The 22669-nt window shown below is 39.7% G+C and overlaps 2 protein-coding genes across 2 annotated transcripts; one reads left to right on the top strand and one right to left on the bottom strand.

Annotated features, from left to right (window-relative positions):
* Window positions 1-4028: 4028 nt before the first annotated feature.
* nr1h4 (nuclear receptor subfamily 1, group H, member 4) lies at window positions 4029-19094 on the top strand (the record flags this gene model as incomplete). The annotated part of the gene is made up of 10 exons (XM_080028145.1): window positions 4029-4125; window positions 5694-5726; window positions 8250-8627; window positions 14198-14338; window positions 15293-15435; window positions 15563-15661; window positions 15848-15947; window positions 16060-16206; window positions 18613-18726; window positions 18856-19094. The coding sequence occupies 10 exons, from the start codon at window positions 4029-4031 to the stop codon at window positions 19092-19094; spliced, it is 1491 nt and encodes a 496-aa protein (XP_079884271.1).
* Window positions 19095-20844: 1750 nt separating this feature from the next.
* c1qtnf13 (C1q and TNF related 13) lies at window positions 20845-21885 on the bottom strand (the record flags this gene model as incomplete). The annotated part of the gene is made up of 1 exon (XM_080027675.1): window positions 20845-21885. One exon carries the CDS (start codon window positions 21883-21885, stop codon window positions 20845-20847), a length of 1041 nt encoding a protein of 346 aa, XP_079883801.1.
* Window positions 21886-22669: the final 784 nt, after the last annotated feature.

Raw genomic sequence — 22669 nt, 5'->3', positions numbered from 1 at the left:
GGTAGCCCGTTTTAATTTTTGGTCAGTACTCCAGTTAAACTGAGATGTACTATACGTCTCCAGAAAGAAAATCAAGTGGAAACACAACATTAAAAAAGTCTTAAGGCTGATATCAAGCATCATTTTTATTGGGACCGATTAAACAATAAAATAAAAACAATGGAGCAAAATAATACATGATATAATCAGTAATATAACATTTAATCTACACTGACATATATTGTAGACTAGTATGAATCGTGTAATGGAAACACAGACCAATATTCATCAAGTGTTTAAAGAACATTAGAAATACATATCAACTCCCAAACGGGGCTTTACTTTTTCTGCCACCCGTGTTGACTGAACTTTTAAGTAGCTTACAGGTACTTACCCTTTACCCTGTGAACAGTTTTTCAAAATGTTTTGTTTCAGCTATGCAATGTGAAAAGAGACGTGCTTCTGGAATGTAATAATGGGTTTGTTAACAGCAGACCACGGTGTTAATGTGATAAGCCTTATTGTTTTGTTTTTTTCTTCGCTTGTGTGTATTTGCTGTTGTATGATTGCATTCTGTCACCGCTTAGCCCACTTTCTATTCGGTTTGTTGCAATTCTCCCAGCTTCACTATTTGTAGTGCTCTAAGCTCGTAATGGGGCAAACTGGAGGATGAGTTTAGTTCTGATGTCACTCCTTGAAGCATTTAGTGTAACTCTTATTTACTATTCTAGTGTTTGACACATGGAGAGCCAGTTTGTGTCTAACAAATAATGTACTGTAATGTTTTGTTCAGTCATTAAAGAGTATTGGAAATGTTCACTCACTGTTTTATCACTACTGCTAAACACGAGGTAATTTATTATGTAAAGTAAATTATATTTTTTTGTTTGAGAGAACATTGGTTTGATTTGCACTTTATTTGAAAGAATTGGGGATGTACTGTAATTAACTGCATTGCTATTGTCTATTAAGATAAATACAATCAGAGTAGAGCTTTTAAGTTCTGAATTATTGAGTATATTGCATGAGGTTATTCAACATTTCATGTTACTTTATGTATTTAGAAAAAAAGTAGTATGAAAATACGATTATATGGATTAAAAATAATCATCATCAAATTGCAAAAAGGTTCTGTTAGTCTAATGGAAAACAATAGTCTACAGTTTTGCTATCTATCTATGCTAGTAGCTCTTAGAAGCAATACAAAGCAGTGCTTTGAGCTGAATTCTAACGCTATCTGTAACATGGCAGTATCAGGTATATGTCTTACCATGTTCACTATCTTAGTAAACTAAAAGTAGCATGATAACATTTTCTAGTTCGCATCTGATAGGTGAGGCTTATGGGAAAGTCTTTTGTTTAGCAGGTATTTGGTCAGAAACCAAAGTTTTGGACAAATTACAATTTTGACCTGATGGTTATGCTAAATGAAAAATGTAAGCATCTAAAGAAGTACGAAAATTCATCCTGAGATGAAAATGAATATTTGGATCAGAAAATACAGTATTTGTCATGAGCTTTCAATCAGAGCCAGAAATGCCAACCTATTGGAGGGTTAGAGGACAAGTCAGGATCTGGCATAACAGCCAAATGTTGGTGAGATATTTCTTTCTGGGTCAAAGTGGTCAACCAACATTAGAGCCGTGCTGCTAGTATGATGAAAAACAAGTATATCTTTTCAAAAGCTGAGAGGAAGTACAAGAACATTCTCGAGCTGTCTGACTCTATATTATAACAGTTTACATTCAGATTATTGACATAAAGCCTTCATAAAGACATACTGTGCCATTGTTATCTTCTGTTACTGCTTGACAAACAAGACCGTCCCTACTGATGCCTGTTTATGTTAGCAGGCTCAAATTTGTCATTTTTAAAGATGCTCTGTTTCCCATCATACTGTGGTAAACATCCTCTGTCTTATCTGTCTCTACATGCCTGCTTAATTTTCACCACCGAAGATAATTACTGTACAGGATATTCCTCACCAGTGTCAGACCCGCTTCAAAACTACTGCCACTGGAGGGAGGGAGTGCTTTTATTGTGAATTATTCACATATACATCTTTTTAACAGCTGTTATTGATGCTCTGTGAGCATTTGAAAAAGTCTCTATGTTCCATTTCACACATTTTTGGACTTTGTTGCTTGTCAACTCCTTGCGAATATGTGGGTTAAGGATTATAAAACTTTCTAGGATATGTTTCTGTTATTTAATGTGTACGACGTTACTCACAATGTATTACTCACAATGTAGTCTGTCTGTGACGGGGAAAAGAATGACAAAAGCCCATACCAACACTATCTGTTCTCGTCTTTATCATACCATATTATAGATATTTAAATTATGTTTGATAAAGCTCATCAATGTGCGTGAGAGCTTTGGCTACTGTAAATGTAACTTCTACTCACTCCCCAACGGCTCTCAAACACAAATCAGTTAGTCCACAAAGAGCCGGCAGTTAATGGCAAAGGTTCTGTTTATTTCCAAGAGACTGTCTGTTGACTCAGAAGGGCCTCTTTGGATGGAGCAACAACCCATCAATCATTAAACTATTGTTTTTTGGACAAATTAGTATTTATAAAAACAAGACAAATTTCATCTTAGAGGTATGCATAGACAACAGGAATGGGACGCAGACGTTTGCGAGTGCCAATTTTAACAAATCTGGTGTGGACTGGCACTGCACATTGCAGTGACGTGATAAAATGTCTCTATTCAGTTCAAGGACAAATAACAACTATTGCCAAAGTCTGATTTTAGAGGTTGGCCATGATAACCTCAAATTCTTCCTGCACTTTTGAAGAATTTATTTAAAAATTTCAGTGTAGTTTCGCTGTGGCAGTGAAAAGAAGTCAAAGACACTATGATACTCTGTTTTCATTCAAAGATAAAGAATATAATTAGTGTGATAGCAGCACCTCTCCCCGTATTGATTGTACTAATAATACCAGTTGTTTGCTAATGACTGGAGTTACGTTGCATGTGTGATGTTTGTTTGGGTGAGTGAGTGGGAGTTCTGGTTTTCATGAGGCAGCCTCAGTCTTGGTGAGATAAAGTTTTTTTGAGGGAGGGGGGATGACATGGACAGGGATGGACAGTTTAATTAATAACCACCATCCATTTCTCGCTGACCTCAACTGGTCACACATGATCTCGCTGGAGCCCCAGACACAAGCAGCTAAATGTTCATTAGCTGATATTGATTGAGCTGTTTCTCAAGACGTGGATACTGGAACGAGGCCGAAAAAGAGGAAAGTTAGCAGGCAGAAATTCAACATCAACTGACCAGGATAAGGTAAGAGCGGAAAGATCCAGCCTGAACATATTTCACCGCACTAGGGGACTTCTTATGAGTCCGGTGTGCCACTGTGTTTGAGGTATGTTTGGCAGTTGTGTGGGTTGTAAGAGTGGAATGGTTTCTGAGGCCTTGTGGGTAGCTTTCAGATCTCAGGGGAAATTACACTGAGTTAATTAGAAGAATTAAATTGTTAGATGAAGTCCATGAAAGTAATGTTTCACATGTGACCATGTTGTAGCCTTGACGCCAGAAAGGCAATGGACAGGTCACTATGAGCTGCATATGCTATCTAAGACTGACGGCTTGCATGCATTTAGTTTAATAAAATTACATTACAAGAGGCCACACTGATCTTGTGATACATCTTGTCAAGTGAGCCCTCACGACACAATGTGTACTTAAATATGTTAAAGCAAGGACATATAATATCAGTTCTGAAAGGAGGTAGAAAATAATGTACTCATTCTGACCTTCATACCCCACCTCCCAACAGGTGGCTACTAAACATCTTATCTTAGTGTGGGAGAGAAGACCTGTCGGGTGTGTTGAGGTAGAGACTCCTAGGCTGATGTAATTACCTTTTGGTGCAAATTCTTTTGAGAGTCTTGTAAACCTTTAATGGTTTCTGAGATATATTCTCCATGGTTTACAAATAATTTATTCTTCTTACAGAAAAAAACAAATGCTTACTTCTTCTCTGCTGCCAAGTCCAACCTGTGTTTTCTGAGTTGGTGCCCAACAACCGTCCTGAATGAATGAGTGGGTGGGCCCCGACATCAATGTGGTGGGACCACTTGAAATCCCACCCGGCGATGAATTCTCCATCTCAGATAGCTCCCACCTGTTTGGTAAGTCTGCTTGGCAGGAACCAGCAAACAGAAGAGTTTACAGCCACACAGTGGTGCTTCTAACTAAATGCTAGGGTCAGCATGCTAAAATCTTCACAATGACAACTTTAACATGCTAATGCTTAGAAGGTATAATGTTGCACGCTAATATTTGCGCATTAAAACACAGCAGAAGTTGACGATAGTTTGTCAGCTATGTGATCATAAACTAAAGTATTGAACCAAACGGCTGTTTCTTTTTCAGTTAAGGGATCACCAATGTTTTTACAATTGGTCCTAACATAATAATGGTTGTCTGAACCCAATTTCATGACAATCCATCCAATAACTGATCATTCAGTATAAGTTGTGGACTGACTGACCCAACAAACATTACCAGCATGCAGGCTACGTTTAGCGTGGCTCCGCCCGCCTACCTACTTCCGCTCAAATTTCATTTTCCCTTCAGTAGTCAGTCTGGGTCTGGGGTATATTCATGCGTTCCTGCTCGAACAGATTTCTACCGGTCCAATCAGCGAACAGAGGAAGTGGCTGAGAACGATGACGTTGAGGTTGTGTGCCAGTTTCAGTTGTAGTCACAGGAAGACAATGGATAAGGATACGAGAGAAGCTATTCAGTCTGTTGTGGCAACGCTGCCGAATATCGATAAATTAAAGCTGGAGCAAGAACAAGCTTTGCTGAGTTTTTTTGGTTGTCGGCCGGTCCCGGCCCAAGACATACGTCACGACCAAACGCTATGCAATTGATTATGGCAGATCCGGAGTGGCACTGGGCAGATCCAATCATTTTAAACCTCAACAGACACCCGCAGTGAGTGAACGTTTGTCAATTGAGCAGTTTCAGACCTTCTGTACAAATGAAATGAAGTACGATGGTCTGGTAGAACCAGGCTAGGCCACGTCTGCATTGTGGCTAAAAATAATGCAGGCAGCTGATCCGAAATCTGTTATTCTACATGGGCATGACGTTTCCACCTAAAGTGATCATCCTCCTAATCAACCTCTAGCTATTATAGGCTGACTGCAAAAGACACACCTCTGGATAGAGTGAGTTGATACCATTAGACCATTGGGCTGAAAAGGTTCAGCAACCAATGACAGATCTAGAAATGTGGAAAGTAACGGTACAAACCTACTCTAGCAAATCAGGTAATGCGTTTTAAAATTATTTGCGCACATGTTCCTGATCATTGAATGAACCAGTTCACGTCCATGTCTGGTATCTCACAAGCTCTCAAGAACAACTACCAAACAGTAGCAGTCAGCCAGTTCCATTGCCCAAATATGACTCCACACATAAGCCATGCTACTTGTAACGATGTAAAGAAATATGATTGTGTGGTTAATGAGTAGCTGTGGCAACCTTTGCTCCCTTTGGGATTCCTCAAGCAAGTGCCAAGTAATTCAGAGCTTGAGGTGCTGTACTCACATCTTTAAAGGAAAGTTCCCCATAAGCAGACATAAATGGAAGATGATTTCTTAGCTAGTGGCAAAGGAAGGACTGATCTACGAATGACTGCTGGATCATAGGTAAAGTCTTGGAATAGTTTGTGTGTTGGGTCACAGAGAGATGGCCATGGTCCAGACCAAATCTTCAAGAGGTCAGTGTTACTTATACTTTACAGATATTGCATTAGTGTTGACTCTGGCACTATGCCTTTACAACAGATTTGAACCCTGACAACCTTTCAATACGGTTGAGGAATTATTCTTGTAGACTACACATGGTACTTATAGCATGAATATGCCGCATTTGCTTTGTAAATCTGTAATGATGAAACAGCACTGTAACCCTGGTAAAATCCTCGTAAACCATTTCAAAACTTGTTTGGTTGGGCGTTACATGTCATTCTCAAAGACACATTGTGCTCTGTGCAAGCCTGTAGTTAATCATTTATGGGTTTATAGTATGTGTTGTGTGGATAGCAACTACTGCAGAGCCACTTTCTATTCTAACAAGCTGCTGCTGGGAAGTTTTGCCAGAACTGAGGGTTTGATGATAGAAGATATCGTTTTCACAGACTGTCAATCCCCCTGATACGAATATGTGATTTTGCAAAAAAACTAAAAAAAAACTTGACCAATGCATATTATTAAAGCTACACAAATAATGATTTTAGCAATGGTTTCAAAATGTTTACCTGTAATGATAAATATCAGCGGACTCTCTACCCCTCAGTTCTATGGAGCGTTTTAGCATCATTCAGCTCATGGCTTGGTATTCTGCCCTAAAGCTTAACTGTTTTGGTTGTTACAGCAGGCAGATGTTTTATCATCCTCCATGATTATTTGTCAGTGTTGTATTTACAGCATGTAACGATGCTCCCAAGTGGCTCAAAAAATATTTTGGCCGGTTAAGTATTGGTATCTATAACAGATTAGGTTATAGATACCAATGCTGCAGGTCACTGCAACAAACATGTAGTTTTGGGATAATTGGGAATAATTTCAAATGAACTTCCTTTGGTATATAACAGCTTTGACACTTTAGATCGGTCAAAGTTATATTATGCTAAGTTAACCTTCCTCCTGTGTTAACTTCCTGCTACCATCCATGGTGTTAGCGGGTCGGTTTCGACCCGTGTCAGAAATCAGCTGTAAAAAACACTAAAAACAATTATCTATCATTCTTTTTGTTTCTCATCTCTTGGTTACCTTGTTAGGCTTCCTTATCCATGAAAATATTGTTTTTAATATTTTTGGTGTAGGCGGCTGGGCCTTTTTTTTGTCAGTATGTGCCTCAATTTCAGTTTAAAAAATGGTAAAATGAACCTTAAGAGAATCATATATATAAATATTTGGTTGTTATGTTACCTGATTATTACTGAGGGGTATGAGAACACATTTCTTAACAAAATTCGTTTTATTTATTTTTTCATATTAATATTATTGACCTTTTTAACATCTATGGTGTTACCGGTCAATTACGACCCATAAATATTTATTTCAGAAAAGAGCAAAAAAACTTTTATTTCAGCATTATACAAACACACAATGAAAACCAGAACAAGTCACAACACAAAATATAGATTTGTAAGGTCAAATAAACAACAACCAATCAACAAATCAAACTAATCGAAATCAATTACTAGCTCCAAAACTAGTCAAAAGAAACAGAGTAAAAGTCTCTGTGTGCATATGTTTGGTTGTGTGTACAGATGTGTGACAAAAAGCAACACTTTTAGTGTTCTTTGCAGAGATATTTCTTGCAGGTAAAGCACAATCCGTTTATCTTTCTGTCCTTAGTGCTTCGGCAGACCTGACACCTCTTATTTTTAGAATCAGGTGGCCATTTTCACCAAAAACATGATCCAGAACTTGGCTCACTGTATATCTCCTCATTTTTGAATACTGCAAATAGGAGATGTGCACTCTGCAAGTCACTAACTCTATACTGAATTGACTTCACATGTCTGGATATGCCCTTCTGTTTGTTTTGCTTTTATGTAGGTATAAGGGCAAAGAAAGTCAAAATGAGAACCCCCCCAGAGCTCACATGATTGGGAGAGGAGCTGACTGTCATTGTGTTGGCTGACAGTGCACTTATGATTTCAGTTTTGGCTCTAGTTATTGTTTTTTACATCTTATTCTATAACCGGGTCGAAAACGACCCTAACACCACCAGTGTTATAATTTCCACCAGAGCATTTTATAATTAAGTGAAACATTTTTTATTTTTTTTATTTTGTTGAAATAGAGGTTCCTGACAAAGTCAAGAAATTTTGAAGCAATAAACAAAATGTAAGTGGTTCTTTTATGCATTTGAAAACCAAAACGGGTCGGTGGCGACCCTAACACGAGAGGAAGGTTAAGTCAACTTTAGTACGCCTGAAAGTTCGTCCTTGACCTTGCAGATGGCAGTCTAATCTCAACTCAAGGTTTACAAGCTTTTTTAAAAGCTTTCAGCCAAGTGTGATCTACCGCTGCAGATTGAGTCTGTTCAACTGACAAGGATGTAGCTTTGTCTGTCTTTATTTTGTTCAATGTTTATCTAATGACAACTCAAGCGATCTACTAACAAAGGCCAAAAGATGCAGTAGGTGCAGTTAGTGGACCTAGTTGTCCAACTTTCTTACAAGCTGTTTTTGAGCAGTTTTATAATTCCTCTTCTACTTCTCTCTCAGATATTCTTGCAGATCAAGGCAGTCCTCTCCTGCAGGATCAAGACATCTTACCCTTCACCAGCTATCCCAGCATGCAGTACCCGTCCATGGAGCCGACCATGCCCTCCACACCATACTACTCCAATCAGAACTACTACCCTCAGTACAATGGAGAAGAATGGTACTCACACACAGGGATATATGAACTGAGGAAAGGACCCATGGAGGTCAGCTATGATGCTGAGATGGAGGATGTGTCTGCTGTGGTGCCTGCCGTGTGCAAGAGGACCCGGCACATGTCGCAGGCCGGAAGGGTCAAAGGGGAGGAACTGTGTGTGGTGTGTGGAGACAAGGCCTCTGGATACCATTATAACGCTCTCACCTGTGAGGGATGCAAAGGTGAGAGAAGATGGGCTGTGGCGACACAAATACGCTGGATATAAATTCAGGACAGATACGTGATTTTTTTAAACTCCAACCATCACAGGGATGTTCATATGTACAGTCCAAAAAGCGAGGTAAAAGAGTATTTGATACATAAGCATTTTTAAATTGTAAATTATGCTGTATGTGCTTATTGGACTAAAGGTACAGTAAGTGGCAGTTCTTCACATTAGATATTGTTTTGTAAGGAACGTGCTATGGTGCTGCTCGCGATTCACTGTTTGTGTGCTGTTGGTAAAAACAGATCAAGTTTAGTCATACTTAACAACAATCGCTACTAAAAATAGTGATCAAAAGGATATACACTGTATGGACAAAAGTATTGGGCCACACCTCTTAATCACTGAAATCCGGTATTTCATTCAGTCCCATTGCCACATTTGAATACAATCAAGTAAATAGCAATTAGCCATGCAGTCTACCTTTACAAAAATGTGTGAAATAATGGGTTATTCTGAAGAGCTCACAGAATTTGAGCGTGGTACCGTAATAGGATGCCCCTATAACAAAAAGACAGTTTGTGAAATTTCTTCCCTCATAGATATTCCATGATGAACTGGAAGCGGTATTATTGCAAAGTGGAAGCGTTATAGGACCACAGCAATTTAGCGGGGTCGCTAAGCACTGAGGAGCATAGTGCGTAAAAGTCGTCAACGCTCTGCTGACTCAATGACTGAAGAGTTCCAAACCACCTCTAGCTTAAACATCAGCAATACTGTGCAGCGGGAGCTTCATGACATGGGTTTCCATGGCTGAGCAGCTGCATGCAAGCCTTACATCATCAAGCACAGTGCCAATTGCGGATGGGGTGGTGTCTGACAGTCTGTTGGGCTAGTCTGGGTTTGATGAAAGCCAGGAGAACGTTACCTGACTGACTGCATTGTACCAACTGTAAAGTTTGGTAGACGAGGGATAATGCTATGGGGTTGTTTTTCTGGGGTTGGCCCAGTCCCCTTAGAGATCCTGAGGTCTAGAGCAGGGGTGGCCAACCAGTCAGAGACAAAGAGCCACATTTTTTACTGTGTTACTGCAAAGAGCCACATCGTACACACGGGTACACACAGTGGCGATTCCAGGAAATTTTGACTGGGGGTGGCCAAGGTGGGCCACAGAGTTAGAGTGGGGTGGCCATCGCACACCTGAATGAATAGCATGTGATATGCTGTACAACCAATTCAAAGATGATTTATAATCCCAAATGCCCAAATCATGTTAGTATCCATTGTAATGTTTGTCAGAAAACTAAACCCCTGAAGGGGGGTCTGGGGGCATCCCCCCCAGAAGATTTTTTTGTGTTTTTAACATGTAATCTAAGCATTCTGGTGCATTCTGGCGAAGATAATAAAGGAAAAAGTCAATATTTATTTCAGCTCAGATGAATAGTAAAATTAGCAAGACAACATAACTTGCTAGCAGCCAGATGCCTAACAACTGGACAGAGGGACGGATGACCACTAGCTTTTGACCAAATATCTTGCTAAAAATATAAACCTTTATTTATGAAAGTCTGCCCTTGCTAAGAACATGTTACACTCGCTAACTACAAACTTTAATTTTTTTATTCAGATTTCAAAAATCTGCTGGGACACGTGCCTATACACGTGCATGGGTGGCACGCATGTCACAAGCACACTTATGCTGTTTTCAAGACCTTTGCTGACCAGAGACCAGTTCTAGTGGCCACAGTCCTACCATTAATTTAGTAATTTAAAATTGCAAACTGATCTCATATCAGTGGATTGGAGTGTTTGTGTGATGAACTTGGCAACTACCTATCAAAAAAAGTTAAGAAAGAAAAAATAATACATATCATCTCTGAACTAGGATACATATCAGGAAAAAAATTTAATTAAAAAAATAAAATGAAAATAAAAAATAACATTTGAACTGGGGGGGGGGGCACTGGAGTGGCCAGTAAGATTTCAGGGGGGGGGGGGGCGTTTTTATTTTCGCGGGGAGCTTGCACATGTATGCACAAGCATTATTTATTAAAAAAAAAAAAAAAAAAAAAAAAAACAGGGGGCCCCACACTAGGACTTGAAACGGGCCCCCAGATCGTTAAGGCCGCCCCTGTGATAATGACAGGACTGGACTAAAGACGACAGGGCAGTCATTTTCAACAATGAACATTGTGTGCACTGCCTCACACACAAACTCTCAGTTCAACCAAGTCCACAAACAAAAATATAACAATTTAAAATAGCGTTTTTCTCTTACTATGCATGTTGCTTTGTGGGACTTACTTTTAGCATGGAGAGAGCTGAAGTGGCGCTGAAGATTTGAAGCCTTGAAATGCGCAAATGACACCTGGCATATAAAGCAGAATGGCTTGGCATAACGTTCAACAAAAAATATGAACTCTCCCACTCTGTATCGGAGCGAACTTGACACAAATAGTTTACTCACGGAAAACCTCCCTCCAAGCTGAGCGGGCAGTTTTATGTTGCGTCCGCACCAAACGTTTGCGAACGTTATGTTGCGTCCTCAATTAAACATTTGCGAACAGGCATACACATAGGGCCTACACATTAATAAAATAAAAAATGAAATAATAGGCAACATGTAAAACGAACATAAGAGCCGCATGAAACGTTTGCGAACATGCACACACATAGGCCCACACAAAAAAAAGTATAAAAAAAAAAAAAAAAAAAAAAAAAAATTATTATCATAATTTGATATGAACTGAAGAGCCGCACGAAGCTGGGCAAAGAGCCGCATGCGGCTCGCGAGCCGCGGGTTGGCCACCCCTGGTCTAGAGGTATTTTCTCGAATTTTACATACTACTATTAATACCTATTTTAAATGTGCAAGAAGATCAATTATACCAAAGTGTTTTATATGAAAATGTTCAGAACACTTTGTTTTCTGAGGTCTGCTTATGTCCTAGACCATGGTGTATAAATAATGATCTTAAATGGTGAAAACCAAGAACCACATATAATGAGTCATGGGATGTATACTAATAAAAGAGGAAGCATCACAAAATATTTTTCAAACAAACCATTTAGTAAATATAAAAACAATAATAACAAACTACTTGCACACTATGTCTACTATTCTATGCACTATTTACAAGCTAAGTGGTAGCTGGGGAGCTTCTGGGGCTTGCTTCTCGCTGTGATTTCTAAGTCTGTAAGGGACGGACAGTATCACAAGAACATTCCCCGGAAACAGGGGAATTTCTTCAGCTTACCAAGAAATTTTGGACATTTCTATGCTTCCAGCTTTATGGGAACAGTTTGGGGAAGGCCCCTTTTCTGTTCCAGCATGACTGTGCCCCAGTGCACAAAGCATCAAAGCAAGGTCCAGAAAGGCATGGTTGGATGAGTTTGGTGTGGAAGAACTTGAATGCCCAGCACAGAGCCCTGACTTCGAACCCAATCAAACACCTTTAGGATGAACTAAAACAGAGATTGCGAGCCAGGCCCTCTTGTCCAACACCAGTGTCTGACCTCACAAATGCTCTGGACGAATAGGCAAGAAAGTGTTAATTAATTGTTCATATCGTGTACGAGGCAAGCGTAAATTTACAACGCTTCTCCTAGTACTTTTGACCTAGGTGTATCTATCTTGGGATGTGTCCTTGGGCTAGACCCACCATGCCTGGTGTGAATGTGTACTGACTGGTGTATGTTTGAGGTGGAGGTCGGAGAGGAGGAGTTTACCAGCAGCAGCATGACTGTGTGTGAATGAATAGAACCTGGATCCCTGTAAAGTTGAACAGATTAATACCTTGCTGAATATCACTTTTGTTGCATTGGCCTTCAACACAAGTTGAGACTTTGACACTCCTAACTTTTTTCATGTATCTTATATTTTATTTTGTATTGTATCTTGTACAGCACTTTGGTCAACTGATGTTGTTTTTAAATGGGCTATATAAATAATTTTGACTTTGACTTTTAGTAAAAAAGCCATAAACCTTGGTGACAGTGGAGTTGCAGCCTTCAGCAGCTCCTCCACGTGTTTTTATTATACCATAAATTTGCCAAGATTCCTGACAAACCACAGGGTGAATGGGTATAAGTGTAATTCCACACTTTGAGGTTGGACAATGCATGGAGTTCAGCAGCTGGGCTGTCCTGCTATTCGACTGAGAGTAGGCTAAGGTCTACGCGGTGCTGCTGCCAGATTGGGTTTCTTCTCAGCTTTCGGCAGGACAATGCCGAAGCAACCTGAGCTCCGTTACGCCAATGCATGTCATTCTGCTTAATGTTGTATGTCAGAATGCCTAATATCTGTTCCAAAGTTATTCTGTGGTGTGTGTGTGTGCTTGTGTGTGTGTGTGTGTGTGTGTGTGTGTGTGTGTGTGTGTGTGTGTGTGTGTGTGTGTGTGTGTGTGTGTGTGTGTGTGTGTGTGTGTGTGTGTCTTCGCCTGTCGCTGTCACTGTCTGGTGCATTAGTAGCTGGGTTCACAGGATTCTCTCTGTGACATTATTAGAACCAATTGGTAACCTTTGAATTTATTTTATATCAACTTTTCAATTAGAATTTATGGTTAAATAATACAAACTAAGCATTGGCAAAAAATATATAAAAATAGAAATACCACAATAAAAAAGACCTGAAGTTAAAGTGCAGAAGGCTTATCTGCAAAATGTTCTTTATGGTGAAAGGAGTCGCAATAATATAATATAATATATAATAATATAATATAACTAGTAGCTCCACAAAGCATTTAAGTGTCTATTTTTTATGTTTCATACTTACTTCAGCTGGAAATAAATATGAAACCTAATTGAAAAAAGAAACTCAAAACATAGTGGAGCATTTAGCGACAGCATTTAGCGGCAACATACCCTAATATTTCCCTCAGGAGTTTGTGGAAAGCGAAGATTAGCAAGGAGAATATTAGACTTACATTCACCACTTGGCCAGAAACATGACTCCAAATGAAGGATCATGTTGCTCTGTGTCTGCTGAATGTGTACACGGGCAACTGTTTGCTAACAAGTTCGCCCTTTCAAGGTAAAAGGTGATAATATGTCAGTGTTGTTTTCATTGCATTTTTGCTGCTGACCCAAGCTTTCAAAAATTAAAAATCTGTTTATGAAAATGTAAGTAATAAACTACTATAACTTCATATGTAGAATGGGCTCTTTCCGGTTCTTAATAATAATTTTAATTGATTATTTTTATCCTATTATTCCTGATACATTTTTGCGTAGCCATACTTATTATTGTTGTTGTTGGTTGAGTTGGAAAAAGTGTACACTCATGCATGGCTTTTTATTATTGCATTTCTAAGTTTTTATTGTATTGATAAGATGAATGTATAAAGGAATTTTGTGGACCAGTGGTATTAAGTAGAATAATATGTAAATAATTTAAAGTACATATATCTGTATTTTAACACAGATATATGTATTGATAGGTACCACCACTATAGTAATGCATGGCCCAAAAGAACATATTGTATGTAGTCAATATCTGAATCAGGGTACACATGTTGGATTAATATCAGCATTGTTGTGTTGTGTGCCTGGCTCATAATAATGCTTTGATTTGTCGACCATGTTCAGGTTTTTTCAGACGGAGCATAACAAAGAATGCTGTGTACAAATGCAAGAGTGGCGGAAACTGCGAAATGGACATGTACATGCGCAGGAAATGTCAGGAGTGTCGGCTAAGAAAGTGTAAGGAGATGGGCATGCTGGCTGAATGTGAGTATAATGGGAGACAACAGTTTATTTGGTACTTGAGCAATCAATTTATCAATTCAATGGGGATTGAAATAATTTGTGGACATATTTCTACTTACTTTTATGCATCAATTCAAACTGATTTGCGCCATCCATGTGCCCACGCTGTACTGTGTGCAAGTCAATAGAAGCTGCAAAGGTTGCCTTCTATCATTTTCCTCTCGCATTAGGCATGTTGGATTTTACTGGGGGATTGAATGTCACATATCACACAAAAGAAAGGTCCCCCTTTTGTTACAGGAATAGAAACAGTTAAACAGACACTTTATCCTCTTTTTAGGATGAAGTAACCCCTTCAAAGTGGCCAGAGGCTTTAAATGGAACTTGCTATGGAGTGTTGTTTGCCTTTAAAAGCTATCAGAGCACCATTTTTCTATATGTAGCACTTTGTAATTTCATAAGCTCAGCACACCCTGATGTGAAGGCTAAACTTGTAAATGTGAACATGTGCAGTACTTCTGCGGTCTCTGAAGGATTATTAGTAATTGGGACAAAGAGCTGTCAGTTGAAAAGAGCATGAGGACGAATCGGACTCCTGTTGCTCATTAATACTGCAGGCTGGCAGGCATTCACGACTCTACCTGCTGGCTCAATGAGAGCTCAATAAATAATGTGAATTTTTATGGAGTAGATTTCTGTCTTATATCTTTGACTAGTCCCCTCTCCTGGCCACTAAAGCAAAACAAGTTAAGAGGCACTGATAGATAACAAACACATAGTCAATTGAACAACACTGACAGCGAAAAACATATTTGATGTTGGAATATGGGTGGCAGAAGATTATTAAAGTAATTTAATATTAAACACAATTTTAATGGGATATTGTGATAAATGAAAGTCTCCACTTACAAATGCTGTTGAGAGGTATTTTAGACAGACAAACACACATAGTGAAGCCTTCATCACTGCTTGCAGGCCTGTTGACGGAGATCCAGTGTAAATCTAAAAGGCTGCGAAAGAACACCAAAGCCTCCCCGGGACAGTCGACCGGAGACGAGACAGAGGGGGCAGAAAACACAGAAAGCAAACAGGTCACCTCAACCACCAAACTGTCAAAGGTAGTCACATCCTCGGATCAGATGTATCGGTTTTTGTTCCGCCAAATGCACTGATTCATGTGACAAATACAGTAAACGTTCCACCGCTTCATGATTTGTTGTTGCGTTTTCTTTATTTTGCGTCCAGGAAAAGGTTGAAATCAGCAAAGAGCAGCAGGAACTCTTGAAAGTCATTGTAGATGCTTACAACAGGCATCAAATTCCTCAAGACGTGGCAAAAAAACTGGTATGTTACCCTCAATATCTCGACAGTGCACAATAAGGCTACACACAGACCATTCGACTGATACCTTTCCTAATTTCAGACACCAAAGTCCATAGATGAAACCTGAGTTCATGCAACTTGGTCCATCTCTTTCTCAGTTAAGCTGATCGTTGTCAATACTGGTTTCTCCTGTTGTTTCCCTTCCAGCTTCAAGATCAGTACAGCGCAGAGGAAAACTTCCTCCTGTTGACAGAAATGGCTACAAGTCAAGTTCAAGTTCTGGTGGAGTTTACAAAAAATATTCCAGGTATTGTTTCGTAGTTGGTAAATCTCCTAGAAAGTACCATATAGAGAATATAGCATATCAAACTTATACCATGATGTCAGTACAATACACAATCACAATTTGCCTCTTGCAGGCTTTCTCTCTCTGGATCGTGAGGATCAGATCGCTCTGCTGAAGGGTTCCGCTGTAGAAGCCATGTTTTTGCGCTCAGCTCAAGTTTTCAGCAGAAAGATGCCTAACGGACACACAGAGGTTCTGGAGGAGAGGATACGCAAGAGTGGTGAGTCACCATGAAGTGATATATCAAATATAAGGCAGCTGTCTTATACAAAATGCTGTGCTTTATGATACTCAGGTTTGTATAGCTCCATCAAAGCTCACAAGGTGTAATTTTTGTGGTTATTATAGATAAATTCTAAACTTTCATCACCCCAACACATTTCATTTCATAGTCTGGAACACTTTACACCTAATTCATGACCTTCAAGAGTCCTGGTCCTCTGCTACCGGTTGCAGCAAGACGCACATACGTTGGGACATTTGTTGTTCAGTCTGCCGCCGAGCAGCAAGGTCTAATCAATTCCTTCTTTAATAATTGATCCGACTGATCTGCGTGATCTCTGCCCGGGTGTTGGTTACACATGCACACACACACACCCTGGATGGATCCAGTTTCACTCAGTTTGGGCATGTGTGTGTGGACAGGTAAAGGAGAGCACTTGAAGCAAACACAGCTTTTTAGAGGCATTGAGGTGTGTTTATGGAAACAGACATGTGAGAATGCATAATGCGACCTCCCCGTTTTTTTCACATATTTTTTCCACATCAAATAGTTTCCAGCTTTAAAAAAAAAATCATTTATATGCATGTGGGTTGTCATTATGTCAGCCAGGTTGGACAGGAAGACAGACAGCTGCAGTTATGGCAGGAGTGCGTGTGAGTCACTGGGTCCCTCAGCGCAGCTCTGGCATGAATGGTGGGGATAAGATATATTCACACTAAAGGCCAGTCTGGGAGAGTTAGGGAGCAGAGCTGTCTGAGGAAACCATTGTTTCTTATCAAAACATCAAAAGCACTATTGTCCACTTCTCTCCCTCTGAGCCCCGCTGGCATTTCGCTTGATGATGCGTCTAGGGCAGACAGACACCCTCTGCAAGTTTGAAGAGGATTGAAAGTATATAGGAACTGTCCCCAGTGTGCCAGAGCAAACCAAATGCAAACAATTATATGGAGGGCAGTATGCAATAATCATCCTAATTCATTATTGGAGCATTACCTAAAGAAGGGTAGGGGTGAGGTCAGGGAAGTTTATATTTATGGCTAAGGGGCTCCCCAGACAGTTCCCTGTTTGGAGATAAATTAGGCTGAATCTCATCTCACTGCATTGCACCTACTGTATTTGTTTATGTATTGTATGCCCAGGAGTATGTATGATCAAAGGTGAGTTCAGTTTCAATCTTTGTGTGGAATAATGCACATTATTTCAACATGACTCCTTGTTTCAGTGACATATTAGTTTGCTGCATGCTCTTCCTCTCTGCTCTTTTCTTTATCCTTACCCTCCAAGTGTTAATTGTGGCATTTTCCCCGCATGACAGCCAGTTAAATCTGAACGCATTTGATTTTTAGCAAATGTGTAAAACAGTAATATTTTGTTAATGCAGATGTTGTTTATTTTTATTTTATTTTGTTGATCACATTAACTTTTAAATGTCATTGTTAACATGTAAACAACCGAAGAAAAAATATTTTCAGGTTTGTTGTCCAGCTGTGTTAATGTCATTTTGATTTCGGTTTGACATTTATAGGCTAGGAATTCGACCCTATTTGACCACCGGGGTCTACTGGGAATCAAGTGACCTATGTTTGAAGGAGAAGTGAAAATGGTCAGGAAATTAGTCCTACAGGCAAACATACCCTGTTTTTAAGACAAATAACACCAAAATACTCTATGTGGAGAACTACCAGTGCTGCTCTTCCTCTACGTAAGCTTGAGTTTATTATCTCTGCTGTGTAGGATCATACAGGTGAACAATTAAGCACTGTCGATCAATGTCCTGGCTCAAAGTACAGACTGACTGTTATGTAAGGAGAGCTCTTTCTATTTTTTTCTGCTCCTCTATCTGCAATGTTCTAAAAATGCATTTTACCAGATACAACTACAAGTATTCTTTGCTGTGTTCTGACTGAATTTTTTGTCCGTCCTTAACACAGCGTTTTCTCCATCACTTATAATTACTTCATCACATAAACACTTCATAGAATAACAACATCTCCTTACAGATACAGAGCACTGAATGATTATCATTTGACAAAGTCAGTTTTTACAGTGTTTTAGTTTTAATTGTAGTGTCAGAAAGATCTACGGTTGATAAACAAATACTTTGCTCAGCAAATTAAAAGGTGCATTTCATGGTCGATATAATGACAAAAGTTCACCTCATATGTTTTATCCATTGTGAATGTTATAACCACTTATCTATAATCTAGACTAGGACATTGTTGATGTTGCACATGTGCTAAACTTACTGTAAGTATTTAAACCAGGGCTTTAAAGACAGCTCCATCACTTATAACAGATTCTAGGTCTGTAGTCGGCTCTTCCTCATCGGAGAGTTTATATGGGGAGCTTGCTTTTGCCTATAAATATTTTTGGAATGAAAGCAGTATATATTTTCATATGCAGGTATATCCGAGGAATTCATCATACCCATGTTCAACTTTTACAAAAGCATCGGGGAGCTCCACATGGTGCAGGAGGAACAGGCTCTGCTCACAACCATCACCATCCTGACACCAGGTATAAGCCAACACCTTTCAAAGAGTATTTTGAAAAGACACTATGTAAAAGTGTTCAAACGGTTTCAAAATTCTAAAAAGAAAGGGCTAATGCTTAATCACAATTCCCTATTTTTTTCTCTCTCTCCAGATCGGCCTTACGTGAAGGACCAACAGGCGGTGGAGAGGCTTCAGGAATCCATGCTGGACATGCTGAGGAAGCTGTGTTGCCTGCAGCATCCACAGAAGCCGCAGTACTTTGCTCGTCTCCTAGGCCGCCTGACGGAGCTGAGGACGCTCAACCACTACCACGCCGAGATGCTCGCGTCATGGAGAGTCAACGACCATAAATTCACCCCGCTGCTCTGTGAGATCTGGGACGTGCAGTGACACAAAGAGAGTAGGAAAGGGAGTGGACATTTTGAAGTGTTGTTCCAACTACTAGTAGACAGTGCATATTTATATTGGATGATGTGATGATCCGCAATTAAATCCCTGCACAAACTGTTTGCCTGTGAATGGCCCGATCACTATGGATTGTAACGGTTTAGAGCATTGTTTGTGTTTATTCTGTTTGTGGATTTTATTTAGAGCTCACAACATCATCATGTCTTTGTGATTTGTACTTCTTTTTACATGTGCACATCTTGTAAAACACCTCGATGTCTTGACAGCTTGCCTTGTCAGACACAAGTGCAAGGACAGTGGTCATAAGAAGTGTACATTTTAGACTACATTGAGATGAATACAGTGATAATAAGTTCCTTTATTTTGTATTTGTCAAGCTCAGTTCTTGATTTAGTACTGTACTTGCTGTAAATAAGCAAATGTTGTATGTTCTCCTTCAATGGATAACAAGATTAACAATTGTTGATGTTGGGAAATTCTTAAACTTAATTTCTGCAGAATTAGCCAGCACAGAGGAAACTTATTGAAGATGTATAGATGTATCTCTCTCTCATAAATATTCTCTCATTGAGATTCAGCACATCTATGTTCTCATCTGTGTTAACAACAACATATACTAGAGATATATACCTTAACATCTGGACAGTTATGAACACATTTCAGTGAACTACACTGAAATATGTTTAAATCATTTGAAGTTATCAAAAAAAGTGTTTCCCCTTATGGTTTTACATTGGCTTACCTGTAACAAACAAACTAAATAATTGCTTTTTATGCAAACATTTGCATTTTAGTAAAGCATGCTTTCCATCTTTCTTCATTGCTTTTTTACAGTGATGCCTGGCATTTTGCTGTCTTTACTGTAGTTCTTTAAATTGTGGTATAGTTGTCCTAGCAATGGCACTGAAGAAGCAGTAGTAATAGCTGTAGTGAAGATCCATGTTTTCAATAACAAACATTCAACAGAAGACACGTTTGTACATTAGAGTAATAATGAAGTTACAGTAAACAAAGAATATTGCATTTCAGTGCAGACAACATTAACTTAACTGACAGTTGATAGACTTGTACTCAATTCAACATATGGTATCGTTAGCTTAGCACTGGACTCAGAAGAACAACACCTTTATAATTTGTTGAAGGGTAGGAATTTATTTGAGTTTTTTTATTTCCTGAAATGCACATAAAGGATCTGAGCTGATACAGATATATCCACAATATAAAAAAATCAGTAAGATGAATTTAAGCACTCACATGTTCATGATGTTTCTCTAAATCTACTTATACATTTTTACAGTAACTAAATGTTAATAAACTATACATCATTTACATTTTTTTACATTTAAAAAAAGGAAAAATCTGAATAGAGGAATTTTAAAAGTAATTGTATCTGTTAAAACATTACTTAATGAAGAGGTTTATTTATAACTGCTATAAGTCTAACAGCCAATTGCAAATCTATGACCAAAATGTACCATGTTGCACTCTGGTTAGAGTCCATAACTGCATCATGGCACCATCTTGTGGACTATTCTGGCGACAAATGCAATAGGCCTACCTATTACTATCTACTATTTACTTTAACGGACAGAAACAAAAAGCAGAGAAAACAAAGCAGTGCATGTACTTACACTACACTGACCACAGATTCAAGAAGTTTGTCTGCTCCATCCACATATAAAACTCCAGATTTTCTACAAACAACACAAGAAAGTGTTGTCTTTTTTTCTTCTTAAGACGGAGTTCTGTCCTCAGCAGTGGGAGGTGTGAGTGTTTCTGTGTCAGGGTAAACCAGGAAGCCAGAAAAGGTGGTGTACCTTCCCTGGTTGCTGTAGACGGCGTAGCGCTCATCCTGCTGACTGTAGAGCCACACACTGTCGCCGCGGCGCAAGGACAGCAGCAGGCTCTGACTCTGCATCTCCCGTCTCTTGGATGTGTCCTCATCGAACACCATGGCCTGCACCTCGCCTTTCCCGGTCATCAGCTTAACAGACACGGCCTTACGAGGGTGTTTCCCTACAGTGAAAGCGAAGAAGTAAGCCCCCGGGAAATGACAGCTGAACAGGCCCGAGGTTTTGTTGAAATGCCCCCCGATGTTGACATATTCCACATCGAAGGTCAGAGCTGACTTCTCCTGCTGCCTGCTGCTCTGACCGATGAACACGGATGTCCGTGCCACAGAGAAGGCAGACCGCGGCTGCTCTGAGGTTTGACCTTTGGCCCAGGGGTCGGCCGGAGGGGGGCAGTTTGAGTAGGACAGCTCCGATGGCAGCGATTGGGACAGGTGGTTGGTGACGTAGCTGGCTGAGGAGATATCAGGATAGACGAGGTAGCCAGAGAAGGTGATATAAGGGCCAGCATTGCTGTACAAAGCATACTGGGGACTCTTCTGTAAAAGCAGCCACACTGTGTCCATTTCCTTCAAACTGATCATTACACTCTGGCTTTCGACTTTCCGTCCTTTCTTGCGATAGTCGTCGTATGCTATTGCCTGCACCTCTTCTCCGTTCTTCACCAGAATCACAGAGAGCATTTTCTTGGGGAATTTCCCCACGGAGAAGGAGAAATAGTAAGCCCCCGGGATGCGGCAGCGGAAGTGACCGGTGTCCAGATTGAAATCCCCTCCGATGTTGACCATGAGCCTGTTGAATGTCAATGCCTTCTGCTTGACTCCCACTATGCTGTTGGTTTGTGTGGCAGAGAAGGCCGAGCGGAGACCTGCTGTCACAGCAGGTGGATGAAGGGCTGAAGCTGGTCTCCAGCAGGCAATCATGATGAGTATGCATGCCAGGTGGAAGTTTGTGCTCCACTGAGCTGAAACAGAGAAAGTCAAAGAAACACTTACAGACGCCCGACATAAATTACTGAAACAACAAGTCTGAGGGATAAATCTGAGTGGTGATTTAAGAAACATTTTGAGAAATACTTGTATTTCTTCCATTGAGTTAGAGTAGACCGATAAAAACTCTCATGTTTGTCTGTAAATGAAAAGTTTCAGTGAGCAGATATGAGATTATCTTAGCTCAAAGACTGGAAATGGTTAGCCTGGCTCCTCCCAAAAGTAACACATTTGCCTGCTTGCACCTCTAAACCCTCAAATTAACAATATATCTCTTTATTTAACTGTTAATATAGAAGTAAAATACACTTATTGCAGTTATTAGTATGATGACCACATAACACCTTTATAGAAATTAAGGAATTCCGGCTATGGCCTGTCGACATAGATTTTGCCGCTCAAATCAAGCTCTCTAATGTGGCTGATATTGTCTGTTCTCTCTGTGCACTGAGAGAAGGGACTAGATTAGTTGCTGGTTCATCTGTTCCTGTGTGTGCTGAACAATGGAACATTTTGGGGAGGGTTGGTGAGGTGGTGCGGGCAGAATGCGAAAAAAGACAAATTGCAAAGTGTTAATAATTATAGAATATTTTAACGATTATTGTAGCTTTTTACATATTTTTTCAGGACTTCTCTCAATTTATTTACATTCCTGAAATTCTGCCATATTGAATATTAATATCCATTTATATTCCAAACTACTAAATCATAAAATAAT

The sequence above is a fragment of the Ammodytes marinus genome (assembly GCF_949987685.1).
Source record: "Ammodytes marinus genome assembly, chromosome: 5".
Lineage (NCBI taxonomy): Eukaryota > Metazoa > Chordata > Actinopteri > Uranoscopiformes > Ammodytidae > Ammodytes > Ammodytes marinus.
The sequence above is the reverse complement of the archived record's forward strand: the minus strand, read 5'-3'. Positions and strand labels throughout refer to the sequence as shown.